The sequence below is a fragment of the Pseudonaja textilis genome, chromosome 2 (genome assembly GCF_049901715.1).
Source record: "Pseudonaja textilis isolate UNSWEBS1 chromosome 2, rPseTex1.2, whole genome shotgun sequence".
Taxonomy (NCBI): domain Eukaryota; kingdom Metazoa; phylum Chordata; class Lepidosauria; order Squamata; family Elapidae; genus Pseudonaja; species Pseudonaja textilis.
In genome coordinates, this window is record NC_141991.1 from 216,512,083 (window position 1) to 216,526,918 (window position 14,836).

General features: G+C 35.0%; 1 protein-coding gene across 2 annotated transcripts in view; it reads left to right on the forward strand.

Moving 5' to 3' along the window:
• PCSK1 (proprotein convertase subtilisin/kexin type 1) overlaps positions 1-12,510 on the forward strand; it is a 39,934-nt gene extending 27,424 nt beyond the window's left edge. The window contains exons 9-15 of one of the 2 annotated variants that reach the window (XR_015742250.1): positions 44-144; positions 1,068-1,301; positions 1,986-2,143; positions 5,227-5,360; positions 7,834-7,995; positions 8,682-11,542; positions 11,663-12,510. Coding sequence is in view for 1 of the 2 variants with exons in the window: in XM_026719249.2 (XP_026575034.1) it covers positions 44-144; positions 1,068-1,301; positions 1,986-2,143; positions 5,227-5,360; positions 7,834-7,995; positions 8,682-9,032 (1,140 nt within the window). In the remaining variant the exon portion in view is untranslated. Of the gene's footprint in view, positions 1-43; positions 145-1,067; positions 1,302-1,985; positions 2,144-5,226; positions 5,361-7,833; positions 7,996-8,681 lie in introns of both variants that reach the window. The other variant, XM_026719249.2, reaches the window with a different exon arrangement.
• Positions 12,511-14,836: the final 2,326 nt, after the last annotated feature.

Consider the following 14,836-nt stretch of genomic DNA (forward strand, 5'->3'; position numbering starts at 1 on the left):
GTATGGCTACAGTTAACCTTTATATGATGTTTATTTCCTTCAGATAAGTGCGGATCTACACAATGAATGCACAGCCACTCACACGGGCACCTCTGCATCTGCTCCTTTAGCTGCAGGGATTTTTGCTCTAGCCCTAGAAGCCAAGTAAGTCTTCTTAAACTTCTCCCTAGTTAGGAATGCTTGAAACGGATTTAATTCACATTTCAAGCAACTGACCTGTTCCATAAACATCTGCATCAGAATAACAAAATATATTCAAACAGACATTGAAATCTAAAGTAAACTTTTCTTCTTGAATATATAGACCAGAAGGACCACAGATGAAATTGATATGGATTATAAAGAGAATGACCAATCTAATCCTCTATTGTGGTTATTGTGCCTTTTCTTAATGTCCTTATGGAATTGTTATAATTCCATTCTTTGAAACTTTTCAAAAATTCCCTTCAAAAGGGGGCTTGAAGTCAAGAATCAGAACAACCAGTAAAAAGCAGACAGTAGGGAACAAATATAACACAATGATAAATAGAATAGTATCAATAAATGAGAATATTTGTAACTCAGGGTTGAAATGAGGCGTCTTTACTATTCTCTGAGCTTGTTTCTTTTCTTACAGATGTTTCGTTACCCAAATTGGTAACATCATCAGAGCTAGTGATGATGTGACTAGCACTGATAATGTTACCTACTTTGGGTAATGAAATGTCTGCAAGAAAAAAACCAAGTTCAGAGACCACCAAGGTCCACTCAACTAGAATAGAATAATAAATATTGTATAATAAGGTAACTCGATTAGCTGATCTACTTTCCCAGCAATGAACAGAGTTCCTTTATCTCTAAGTAGTTTTCTGCATTTTAGTATGAATCTTTCATGATGTTAAAAACAAAATACTGGTGGAAATTCAGAAGAGAGATGTTGATTACTGGGGCTTCTTAACTGAGCACTTATGCTCTAACTGACTTACTGGTGTGTGTGAAAAGTATTCTGTGCCTATTAAAATGCTGGATTATGGGCAAAGATTCCAATCCCTTAAGATCAAAATTGACTTGAATTTTGTGTGTAACAGTCCTAATCTAACCTGGAGGGATATGCAACATTTGGTAGTCTGGACATCTGAATTCGATCCACTGGCCAACAATCCAGGATGGAAGAAAAATGGAGCTGGTCTGATGGTGAACAGCCGATTTGGATTTGGATTACTCAATGCTAAAGCACTGGTGGATTTGGCTGATCCCAAAAGCTGGAAAGGAGTACCAGAGAAGAAAGAATGCATAGTTAAGGACAGTGACTTTCAGCCAAGGTAAGAGCTGATCCTTTGGTGTTTTGGCTTAGTTTTAGCTGAACTCTGATCCAGAAACATATGGAAATCTCCAGCCTTCCCATATAACATTTTTTTAACTGTCCCCAGTCAACTGCTTCCATCTGGCAGTGCTTCTACTATTCAGTTGTGTAGTAACAAATCTTATAGACTTTTATTAAACCATCCTGAAACAGCAACAATTGCATGGAAAAAGTAAGAAGAGTGAGGGAGAAAATGAATGGGGACTATGGCATACATTTTGCATATGAAAGGAACCAGATTCAATTTAGCCAAACAGGTAACATGTAAAAACTGAAAACCTAATTAGCCTTCAATTGGGGCCCACTACCATTTACATTTGTTTTGAGCAGTGTTTCATTTTCTTGGTAATTTTCCTCAATAAATCTGAATAGCACTCCAGAGCTTTATGGGAATTTGAAATTGCTTTGAAGGACTTCTGTCTTAATAAAAAGCAACTTCGTAAAAAAAATTGTAAACAAAACTTTGTACAAAACCAAAACTCTACTGTTTTTTATGCTTTTAATGTGTCATTGTACACTGCCCGTAGTCCCTCTGTGAGGAAGATGGACAGTTCTTATATATGAGAAATAAATAAATAAATTTTGCAGATTTTTAAAACTGCATCAGAACTTCATGCGGTAAATTTTCTAATCATGTTGCCAGGTTATTAAAATCTAGTGGTGAAGTTACAATTGAAATTCCTACCACAGCTTGTGAAGGCCAAGAAAATGCCATTAAATCCTTGGAACATGTACAGTTTGAAGCAACAATTGAATATTCCCGCAGGGGTGACCTTCATGTGACCCTGACTTCCCCATCAGGTAAGATCATAACATTGTCTATTTCTATACCAGCTAGTAATTGTGGCACATTTTTTAACACTTCAACAGATACTATTCAACATCACTATCAATGCTACCGTCCTTCAAAAAGACCTTGATTATGTGTCTGAATGGTCTAACAGTTGGCAACTCCAAATCTCTACCAACAAATGTCCTTCTGTCCTTCGCATCAGTAAAAAAAATCTATATACCAAATACAAGCTAGGTGGATATGACCTTGTAGATGACCCTCACTCTGTCAAGGACCTTGGAGTTCTCATACTGAATGACCTAAGTGCCAAAGCTCACTGCAACAGTATTGGCAAAAAGGCTTTAAGAGTTTTAAATTTAATTTTACGAAGCTTCTCCTCTGGTAATACTGATTTACAAACTAGGGTATTCAAAACCTTTACTAAACCAATGCTTGAATTCAGCTCTGCTGTCTGGAATCCGCATTGTATATCAGACATAAATACAACTGAGCGAGTCCAGAAGTATTTTACCAAAAGTAAAATACATTCCTCTGTTCTCAACAGAATACCCTCCACCACCATGACTTGAGATTCTAGGCTTAGACAACCTTGAACTATGTCGACTAAGATTGGAATTAAGCGTAGTACATAAAATCGTATGTTACAAGATCTTACCAGTTAATGAATATTTCAGCTTCAACCACAACAACACAAGAGCACACAACAGATATAAACTATATGTAAACCACTCCAAGCTTGAATGCAAGAAGTACAATTTCAGCAACAGAGTGGTCAATGTCTGGAACTCATATCTGATTCTGTTGTCACCTGCTCAAACCCCCACTCCTTTACCCTCAAACTAACCTCTATTGACCTCACCCCATTCCTAAGAGGTCTGTAAGGGGTGTGTATAAGCACACAACCGTGCCTATTGTCCCCAATTATTAGTTCCTATTTCTTGTATTTAAACTTATGTTTATTCTTGTTTCTGTTGTATTGTAAACTTTTGACAAAAAAATAAATAAACAAAATAGATACAAAAATAAAGAATACATTGAGCAATAGAATACTTGCCAATAAATTAGAATGGAAATAAAGAAAAAAAAAATCCTGACATTTCAAGTAAAAAATATATATTCATGAGAACATTTTGGATAGCAGGAGTCAGTCAAATAGCAACTGATTCTGTCTAAAACATGCACTTCATTTGCATTATCTAGCCAAATAATGCGTCTTTGCTGTATTAAAGTGAAAGCAACCCCTGTATTAAAGTGAAAGCAGAAGAGGGCTTCAGCGATTTCTGCAGGTTCTCTAAAGTTTCCCATTTCCCATTCAGCATTAATGAATCTAATTCACCTGAACCCAATGCACTTCATAAATCAGACAGGAGGCTGATAGTTCTCACATATGCTGGAGTTCATTAGAGCTGACTTTTTTTTTATTCTGGAGGTAATGTACTACAGTGAAGATTATTGATATCCTTCTTTCCTGGGATTTGTTTCATCTTTTTATAAGCCTAATCAGGTGGTCTTATTTTATTGGGTGACAGCAAATTCCATAATTTGATTTATTTTTATTGATCCTATTAAATTGGTCTCCATGCAGTTTGATTCAGTACAATCCTAAAATACCAATGCCAATACTGTTAGTGTAAAGTAGTTCTAACAAAACTATGCATTTCTCTTATGGAAGGCACACCGAATGCAGACTTACATATCCAGCCATTGTTTAACTTATTAGAATAAGACAGTATTCTTAATTTCATACTTTGCAAGCCATATATTATGGCATTTTTGCTTTGTTCTCTATTAAAGCTAGAATGACGCATGGTCAACAGAACAATTTTGTTTCTCTGCTCAAATTTCACAGCTTTCTGAAATTCTATTTGGGTTTCAATTTGATTTGTGTCAGAAGAAAAAGATTAATTTTTGGTGATGCCATCTTCCTTCTGTATTCATTCAGGTTGACACCTGTTCTTATAATTCTGAACGGAAGTGCTTTGAAGAAAATAGGTTGTTAATTGCAGATAAGTTGAGGAAACAAAATTAGGAAAACTGATGATTAGAGAGGAATGAATATTTTGCATGCAGAAAGAAGTTTCTGTTAGTGGTGTCTCCAAGTAGGAGAAAGGTGGCAACAGTTCCTGCCTGAAAATTTTGGCAGTTTAGTATGTTGCCTGACATTCATATTTTCTAAATATGAAACTAGTATTTTACCCTATGGCACTACCTATTTCCCAGACATATATTCTAAATAACTTCTTAAAAGTGATGTTCAAATGTTAAGATCCAACATTCATATATATTGTGCTCGTAGCAATCTCTTCTTTTTCCCCTTTGTCTGGGCATACAATGAACATCTTGGCAGCTTGATAAGGCACATCCCACACCTACAAATACTATCTCATTTTATATTTTTTATGAACTTCAATCTATGTGTTGAAAGAAGTTATGGTATCAAGCCAGCTTCTTTGCCCTTTCAAAATCTATGTATTAAGCCTAGATATCTGAAGAAGAAGCCTTGTCTTAATCCTCTATGTTCATAGACTTCCAGAGATATATTTTTATAATACAACTTCCATGGAAGCCAACATGCATAAAATCCTATACACATAGGCTCACTACTCAAGTTTGATGCTCCTATTAATGTAAAACTGATCCTATGATTTCTTTAATATAAAGAGATATATATTTCCCTATTGCTAAACACACAGGATTATCTATCTGGGATTTATCTATGGTCCCTTTCAGCCCATTTCACATTGATCTGGATTCAACCCCATGATGCTGTGTGCCTATGTTTTTAGTTCTTTTTCTACAGCTGAGCTGATTGGCACACCTCAACCTCAAGAATCAATACCTTGTCACCTTTTTCTCAGGCTTCCTAAATTGAACAAAAAGGTGGCTGTTGTTGGACAGCATTGCATTATTGGTCAGCTGGAGACGAACCTGTCTGGTTCATGGTGAGTGCTCATCATTGTGAAGATGGCAGCAGCGAGGACACAAAGATGATTCTGAGGTTACAGAGGATGAAACTGTGGTTGTATGTCTTTGCCTGAAGTTGAATTTTATATTATCCCAGACTGGAATGTCACTTTTTTCTCTGATACAGGGACCAAAACAGTCTTACTGGCTGAACGGCAAAGAGATAAATCACCTTATGGTTTTAAGGACTGGGATTTTATGTCAGTTCACACCTGGGGTGAAGATCCAACAGGAACATGGATTTTAAAAATAATTGATATGGTGAGTAGGAAAAATTGTATATATGTATGCAAACTTAAAGTAAGATATAGCAAAACAATACAATCATGATCAGTTCAACCAAACATAGTTAAGAAATAGGGTAATGAAAACTATTCTTTCTGCAGCTTTAGTGTATAGGTGAATTCTACTGAATATTAAATGTATCATGTTCCCACTTTTGTATTTTCTTCTCAAATAAAATTGATTCATCTGTTGGAAAACCTTTGTTGAGACTCTAGAAAAAGTGCAGAGAAGAGCAACCAGGATGATCAGGGGACTGGAGACTAAAACATATGAAGAACGGTTACAGGAACTGGGCATGGCTAGTCTAGTGAAGAGAAGGACCAGGGGAGACATGATAGCGGTCTTCCAATATTTGAGGGGCTGCCACAGAGAGGAAGGGGTCAAGCTATTTTCTAAAGCACCCAAAGGCCAGACAAGGAATAATGGATGAAAACTGAACAAGGAGAGATTTAACCTGGAAATAAGGAGAAACTTTCTGACAGTGAGAACAGTCAACCAGTGGGACAGCTTGCCCTCAGAAGTTGTGGTAGTGCCATCACTTGAGACCTTCAAGAAGAGATTGGACTGCCCATCTGTCAGAAATGGTGTAGGGTCTCCTGCTTGCGCAGGGTGTTGGACCAGATGACCCACAAGATCCCTTCCAACTCTGATTATCTGTTAAAATCTGTTCCTTTCTTCATTTTATTCTAAAACATGGCTTTAATTTCAAGGCAAAAAGTTTCTACTGACTTCAGAATGGAACTATTTCACTCCCTGGGCCCTAAATTAGAAGACTAGTTTCCCACAAAAACAACATATAGAGCTGTGGATGAAATAGGCATAAAATAAGATTAACAATGAATGATCAAACTAAAGCTAGACACCAAAATTATGTATGTGACAGCTCCCTCTTCTGATTAAACAGAATTATTTTTTACCTTTTACTTGCTATCTCAGAAGGGAGTAGAAGCTTTGAAAAAAACCCAATTAAATATTTTAATACTGTCTGAGATCTTCAAGAGGGCAGAACTGCAGTTGTGGATTAAAATTCTATTAGCTAGAGTAAGGCAAACTCTATTTTGCAGCAATTATTTATATTGGGGAAAAAGTGAGTTTTTTTGAATGGTAATTTACACTGGATAGATCTAGTTGCCACTTTTTGTCAACCAGTAAATACATTTTTTGTGGCTAATGTTTTTAGGTAAGTTTAAATATTTTGTTGAGAAATTAAACACAGAGTCAAAATGTTTTCCTCATGATGCTAGCTTTGTTTTTTTATTGAACGTGTGTTTAACTCTAATTTGATTTAAAATGTTAGAACTAATTATTTTAAAAGAGTCCCATGAATGTATTGATAACAAAAACTCAGCAATGAAAAATATCTAATTAGTTTATTACTGTGGGTGGGAGTATTTGTATTAGTGAGTATACAGAATAATTGAATAAATAAATTATCATTACGGAAAAATATTTATTCACTTATTTAAAAACAGAACACCCGATGACTTAAAAGGCAAAAAGGGGTAACATTTCAGTGCAAACTGGCAAATAGAGAAAGCAACATTTCTGAATGCATGATATCTTGCTGTTCTAGAAAGTAATTCCTGCTTCAATGAGCCTTAACTTTAATCACTGCTACCAATGGGATTTTTATGAAGACTGCTTATAATGCATAGAATTTATCCTTAAATTTTTAGAACACTTTTTAGATGAACTGGTACTTCTGGGACCCATTTAAGAAACATAATGAATATGATTTTTATTTTTATTTTAATCATATTTGTCTCTGTATTGCCAAGTGGACAAATTGTGAACTTCAGATAGAGTTGCATAATAATTAAAATATTTTAGGAATATTACTCAATGGCTCATTACCTATAACTCAATTTAGATAGAAATGAATACAGATGCTTCCAAGATAGGAATGAGATGATTTATTAATTTCATTTTGCTCAATATTTTTAAAAAACCTAACCTATGGTTAGCTCATTTGTGCATAAATATTCATATGGTTCTCAAAATGTACATTTTATCCAATTTTTAATATGTTATCTGAAAATATATAGTAGGTGTTTTTTTTAATATGTGCATTTTTTAGCTGTAAGTTATATTGTACGTTTGGTAATATAGTATATTTGGAGACATTAATGTGTTCTGATTTGGGATAGTACAACATGAATAAGTTTCCCACTCAACCTTTATTACAAATGGTTGTTACTCTTTTAAATAAAGTATTTATGCTTGATCTCTATATATTGAATAGAAGTAATTATATATGTAGCTATTTTTAAAAATGTTTACATATTTTATTAATTTTGGTGAGATGAATGTAAAGAAGTAGTCAATATGAGTATATAGACAGCATCCAATTTAAATAGTTTAAAATTAAGTAAACATTTGTAATATTCTTGTATTTTTACCTCCTAAACTTATGGACTACAAAAAGATTGACAATTACACTTTTCCTCAGTCTCAAAGAATACAAAATGAAGGCAGAATTGTGAACTGGAAATTGATTCTGCATGGCACTTCTACCCGACCTGAACATATGAAGCAACCTCGCATCTATACATCATACAACACTGTCCAAAATGACAGGCGAGGGGTGGAAAAGATGATAGACTCTATGGAGGTACCCATCTAGCCTTTTTCCAGCTATAATTTCTTTATAAGATGTGAAATAAGTGAGAATGGTTTTTTTCTAAATTAATATATACTAGTCTTTCATGAAAGTGTCTTTAAAATCCATCTAAATCAACATTGCTTTTCCCTCCTGAGAGTTTGGTATTTCCCAACATTAGATGTGATCATGACTACTTGATTAGATAGATTTTAAAGACAAATTCATGAAAGACTAGCATAAAAACAATAGCTAGATGTTGTAGTTCAAGAATTCTTCATATGGCGCCAATATGCTGTGCATAAGCACTAGTTGTGAAAAAAATGGAGAATACTGGAAATATTGTTATTACCTTAGTCCTCTGCCTATTAGCTATTTGTCTGGTCACTAGTTAGTAATGCATATCATTCAAAATAACTCCTTATGTTCTAATCCATGAAGAATTAATGCATAAACTTCCTTAGTATGCTGATTCCCCAAGCCATTGCAAAATTTCTCCACAGTTCTTTAGAGCATCTTAGTGAGCTGAATCTCAAACATGAATCACTAGCTATACATGTCTAGCATCACAGAAACAGAATTCTATAATTTTGCTCTTAGGACATCCAGCTCAAACAGCATTTGCAGAAAATGTATGATCTACTTTTGATAATAATCAATAGCTCCTGATCTTTGGTACCCTCATATCTATCTTTCAGGACCACACCACTCAAGAAAACCTGAGTGACAAACACAAAGTGAGAGGAAGCAAACAGCAAAACCAAGATGTGGTTCCTTCTGATGCAATGCTCCGTCTACTCCAAAATGCATTCCATAGTCAGCTGGTTGGGAATCATTTACCAAAGAAGATGCTAAATGAAAACACAGATATTCCATATGAACATTTCTATCAAGCTCTCGAGAAACTAAACCAAGGCCCCCAGCTGAGAGACTCAGAGGAGTCTCTATATAGTGACTATGTTGACCTTTTTTACAATTCAAAATCATATAAACACAGGGATGACAGACTACTACAAGCTTTGGTTGATATTCTAAATGAGGAAAATTAAGAAAAAGTCCTTGGCAGAAACACTAGGTTGGAAATATTCACATCTCCATTGCACTCCTAATTTCAGACTAATTATCATCTTTCCATGAATACAATTGGCATTATTCTATATTTAACAATTGCCTAAAGAATAAGGAAAACAAAAAGTTTGTTAGATATGAAATGACAACCTATTAATTCAAAGCAATCAATAATCCTTTCAGTTAGGCAGCCTCCTTCAGGAACAAGTAAAACCAACATCTCTAGGAAATAGCATAAATTCACTGCAACAGTTGTGTTTATTATCCCTTCTGTTCAAAAACAAATACTTTAGATTTTATTTCTATTGACCTATCTCAAAATGTAATGTTGTTTGGAGATACTAGGAGACTTGTCTGTCTTTCTATTATGGTCCCTGAGCACAAAAAAGCATAGTGTGTTGTCCTTCTTCTTGGTAGCTCTCATCCCAATTTTTGAAACTAGAAAGCCACATCCATGTTTAAGGTATATAATACATTTAAAGGTAGCTCAAATGAGATTGAAAGGGGCCCAAGCTAAATGTGCAACCAATAGTATTTCAGACAGAAGGAAACTTGGAAAAGATGTCTTCCCACTGATTTAGTGAGCACTATCCTGTACATGCTTTCTACTAAATAAATCCCATTGATTTCGGTAGGTCTCACTCTGAGATAAATATGCATAGGATTATAATTCTATTGAATTCATGGGGAAGACTTGTAGAAGAAAGAAGGCAGTGTCCTCATAATATCCTGCCAATTTCTTTCAGCCCAAATATTAAAATGTATTTATCTTAGACCCAGTTTTTAGTTCCTTTTCCCTCACAGCTTCCTTTTTAAAAACACCTTTCCCCTTTATTTGGGTAAATCTCAACAAATGTGGCACTTCTTCACTCTGTTCTTTTCATCAGGAGAATTTATTACATCAGCCAAGCCAGGCACGGATTTTGGAAAAATCAAAATGTCTGCCCTGTTTATTTCAGAGGACAAGACAAAAAGAGTTTGCTAGCAAAAACAATCTGTGGCAATTGGAGTTAAGTCCAAATGGAAAAGTATTAGATTTTCTCCTTCACTTGTATGAATATCAGACTTTGTTAGGGTCTCAGGTTCATACAGTTCAAGAGATAGAATTCTCAGAAGAGAGAGAGATTAAAAAAGAAATTATAAATTTAAATATCAAAACACTGAATAGCATTATCATTGGTATTCTATTTTTTTCACCCATTGATGACACTTTTCCCAGAATCCAGTTAAGAGAGTGATATCTCTTCAAAACTGATATGACCAGAGGCCAAAGACCAGAGCAGCTTTTTAAAGTAATAAAATATTCCTTTTTTAAAAATGGTTTGGCTGTTACATTAGACATGGCAGCATTTATGGAGAGTAAGGATTAGGGTGAAGCCTGTCAGAGACTGGAATAAATAAAAATATGGAAAAGAAATCATGAAGGAAATGAAGAAAAAATAGGCATAAAAAAGACTGCAAGATCAGAAGAAGAAAAAAGAAGGGATGGAAAGCAGATTACAGGCTGAAAGCTATGCCTGAAAAATTACTTTCTCATTGAACTATAGGTATAAAAAAAACATCAATAAGATACAAAATAACATATAAATCATACAGGGTTTTACCTTTTCCCAAGGGGGAAAGTACATGTAGTCAGTCAGTTATTAAAATAAAAACAATCATATTACCAAACCGCTCTATTTTTGCCTCAGAGTTACATTTGGAACCACAAACATTAGACTAGGCACACAGGTTGCCACCATGCCTTAGATTAATCAAGTCTTGAATGTTAACAAGTTGGTCTTACTGGCTCTGGATGTTGCAAAAATGGGCTGGAGGAATCATGCCGCCCACAGTTTACCAACACATGGCTTAAAATCTCAGAGCAAACAATTATCTTATTTGGGAAAAGCTTATTCTCCATTTATTTTACTAGCCATGTGCTTCCAACTACAAAAATGGAGCAACGGGGACATCGTCTGTCCATCAATTGCATGGGAAGACACAATTTGTCATTCTGATCGTGTGGTCTGGCAAGATCAGCATGGAAAGGCAGCAGCCATGAGCAGCATAAAATCAGACACACTTCTTACCTGCTGCTAGTGGTTCCTTACAGGGAAGGCAAAAATCTTGTGTTTTTTAAAAACATTTTGATATTTTGGGAAGAGGTTTCTATGAATTTTATAAATTCTATTAAAGGAGCAGAATTATAATAAGAATTATAATTATCCATTTTCCACTTAATTTAAACATGGTATTATTTTTTTCACTGAATAAATTTCGTTAGTATTTCTTACCAGTGTTCTGTATTTACAATAAGAGCAGCAGAAAGTTCAGACAAAGAATCACCTAAATAGAAAGCCTGACTAGAATACAAGATTTGCTCATTACTACAAGGCTATCACAAGGAAGAGGATATGGCTTTATTCTCCACAATGACAAAGGGTAGGACAAGAAACAATAGATGGAAGTTTTATAGAGAAAGATATTTAAACTTAAAATTAGGAGGAATGTCCTGATTGTGAGAATGGTTAACTTGCCTCTGAATCTGGAAGTCTTCAAACAAGGTCAAACAATCATTTGCTGGTATAACCTAAGATTTCCTCCCATAACCAGAGATTTTGACTAGAAGACTTGCAAGGTACCTTCCAGCCTATGATTATATAAGAAACACACAACACATTAGTGCATTTCCTTTATTAAATAATCAATATCGCATATGCACATATCACTTTGGCTGGGTTCATCACCTTAATATGTCTTTTGTTTGGTTTTATGCTATGTGGTTCCAAACACTGTTAAAATACTTCATAGCTTAATGCAATGTGTGGGCCCAGTCAGGATTTGAATTCTCACTTCTAACTTTACCTGTGAAGTTTACAAATTTCTGTCCAGAGGGAATAGCAGTAGCATTATTATAATGTAACTTGCCATTCAATAACAGCAGTTGTTGATATAATATAAGATTGTCATGTTCCTTTACAAACATGAATTATACTTGATTGTTTTTTTAGGGTCAGTATCCATATTGTAGCCAAAATTAAATGAAATCTAAATTATTTTTGTGCAAATTCTAATAATGTGAATGTTTCCAACCTAGACTGAATCCTAAGAATGCTAAGCTATTTTGGTTAAGTCTTTTCTTGGTGCCAGTATGTGTTTGTGAAAATGTAAAATGTAAAATGAAAGACAAAATATTCTATGTCAAAGAAAATGAACGTTATATTTTCTTTACAGGTATTTATAAAGTATTAAAGCTTTTATCAGATATAATTTAAGAAGAATAAATTATGAGAAACTTTAAAAATAAATAACAAACAATTTTTTATTTGAGCAAAACAGTTTTGTCCAATAAAGATTTTTGGATGGCATGTTGTAATTACAACAGCCACATGTATGTGATGTAATGTTAAAATTTACATTTGTCTAATCGTACATTATACATAATACAACATAATATGTTAGCAGAGCCCAGACTGTGTGGTCTTACCATTTGTAAAGCAACACAACATCAAGCAACTCCCAAAATGAATTAGATGAGAGATATTAGGTGCATTAGTCTAATTGCTGAACAGACACGGAGAGCTAAATAGAATGGAGAAACTATTATATTAGAGACAGAATTTATAGCAACTTTGTTGGCTATTTTCAGTACATGAATTTGCTGTTAATAAGGTAAGTCATCTTGCTGAATACTATAATGCAAGAAGTCAACAGTTGGTACATTTATATGTGGGTGTGAGATTTGTTAATCCAGTGCTTGGAGTCAACCTTTCCCAACTAGACTCTCCTCAGAGGTGTTCATTATAAATGTCCAGAATTCCTTAGGAAACATGAATGGTTGCTTCTTCCTCCTGCTACATATATTGATTAATCCACCTTCATCATAGTGAAGAAATCAGGTTATCCATATGCAGGCATCAGTACTTACAACTAAAGAAGACCTATGAAAATATGATAACCTTATTTTCTTCAGCATCAGAGGCATATTTAGTACAATTGTTTTCAGGTGAGCAAACTGTGTTAATGAACAGAATCAGGAGAGTGAAAAATTTGGTTGGTATTACAATACTTAGAGAGGTGAGATCATTAATGTTTATTAATTAATGTTTATTAATTAATAACAATTACTTGATTATTAATTATCAATAAAAAGAATATACCCAGGTACTGTTATAAGAATTAATTGATGATCATTAATTAATATCAATTAATCAATTATTAATTATCAATAAAAAAGACTATACAAGTTATAGTTATAAGAATCAGTTCCCAAATTTTGTGATATATCTATCCGTTGAATTTCTAGGCCACCCAGCTCCAGAGTGACTCTGAATGGCTTCACAAATTAAAAGAAATAACATTATATTTTTTTAAAAAAACTATGTCCGAAGGACAAGATAATCTCAAAGGGGAACAGGCCAACAGATCGGGGGTCCTGGGGAAGCTTTATAAAGGTCACCTAAGGCAAATGAGGTGAGGACCATATTGCAATGCTGTTACAGAAAAGGCCAAGTTCTTCAGTCATACTAAAAGGTATTGCTAAATTGACAGGATCAGAAGCAGGTCAGCAGAATGTGAAACTATGAATCAGATAGTCCTTTAATTAGCCACGCCCAAAGCTATGTATATTTAAAAACCACCACCTTGAACTGTACCCAGATGCCAACTGGTAAATTCATGTAGCAAGAGTGTTACATCATGTAGCTTATCTTTTGCTGCTCGTGCTGTTGCATTCTAGACTAGCTGTGATATCTGAGTGGTCTACAAGAACAGCCTAAGTGAAGTATCTAGAGCAACTGTGAAGTGATCAGAAGATGAGTTATGGTATGGATGGCCTCTTGAGTCAGGAACAAGCATGAATGGCACACCAGCTGAACCTTTGCAAACACCTTCCTAGCCACAGCTGCCATCTACTACTCAAACAGCAGAATAATAAAATAACAAAGTTGGAAGGCACTTTAGAAGTTTTCTAATCCAAATCTTTCCTCAAGCAGTAAACCCTATACCATTTCAGACAACTGGTTGTCCAATCTCTTCTTAGAAACCTCCAGTGTTAGAGCACCCACAACTTCTGGAGGCAACTTGCTCTATTGATTAATTGTTCTCATTGTCAGGAAATTTCTCCTTAGTTCTAGGTTGCTTCTCACCTTGATTAGTTTCCACCCACTGCTTCTTGTCCTGCCTTCAGGTGGTTTGTAGAATAGGTTAACCCCATCTTCTTTGTGGCAGCCCCTTAGATATTGGAACACTGCTATCATGTCACCCCTTAATCCTTCTTTTCATTAAACTAATACCCAATTCCTGCAACTGTCTTTATATGTTTTAGTTTCCAGTACCAATTTCTCCAGATTATGTACCTGCCCGAAATGAACATATGCAACCATAGGGCAAACATGTAATATCTCCAATACTGGAATTTCCAAATACCCATAGCCACTTGATCTTGCTGCACTAAGCCTGACCTTATTCATTCTCATCCAGACCTCATCAGCCTCCAGGGCACTAGGATAAGATCCCAACCCTTCATTTGATCAGTCAGGTGTCAAGATGTACAACCAAGTCATGTCAACATACTGATGATACCTGACTCTTCATTTCCAAATGACCTCCCCAAAAATCTCATGCACACGTTAAACAGGAAAGGTGACTGCATCAAGTCCTGAGGCACTTCACACAGCTGCCCAATAGATGGTCCTAAGACTCATACCTATCTAATAGAGAGTGGTCACCCAAAAAAGGCCATGTTTGATTAGTGGTTGTCATAAAACTGGAGAAATCATGTTTTATCACCTTATCATCATGA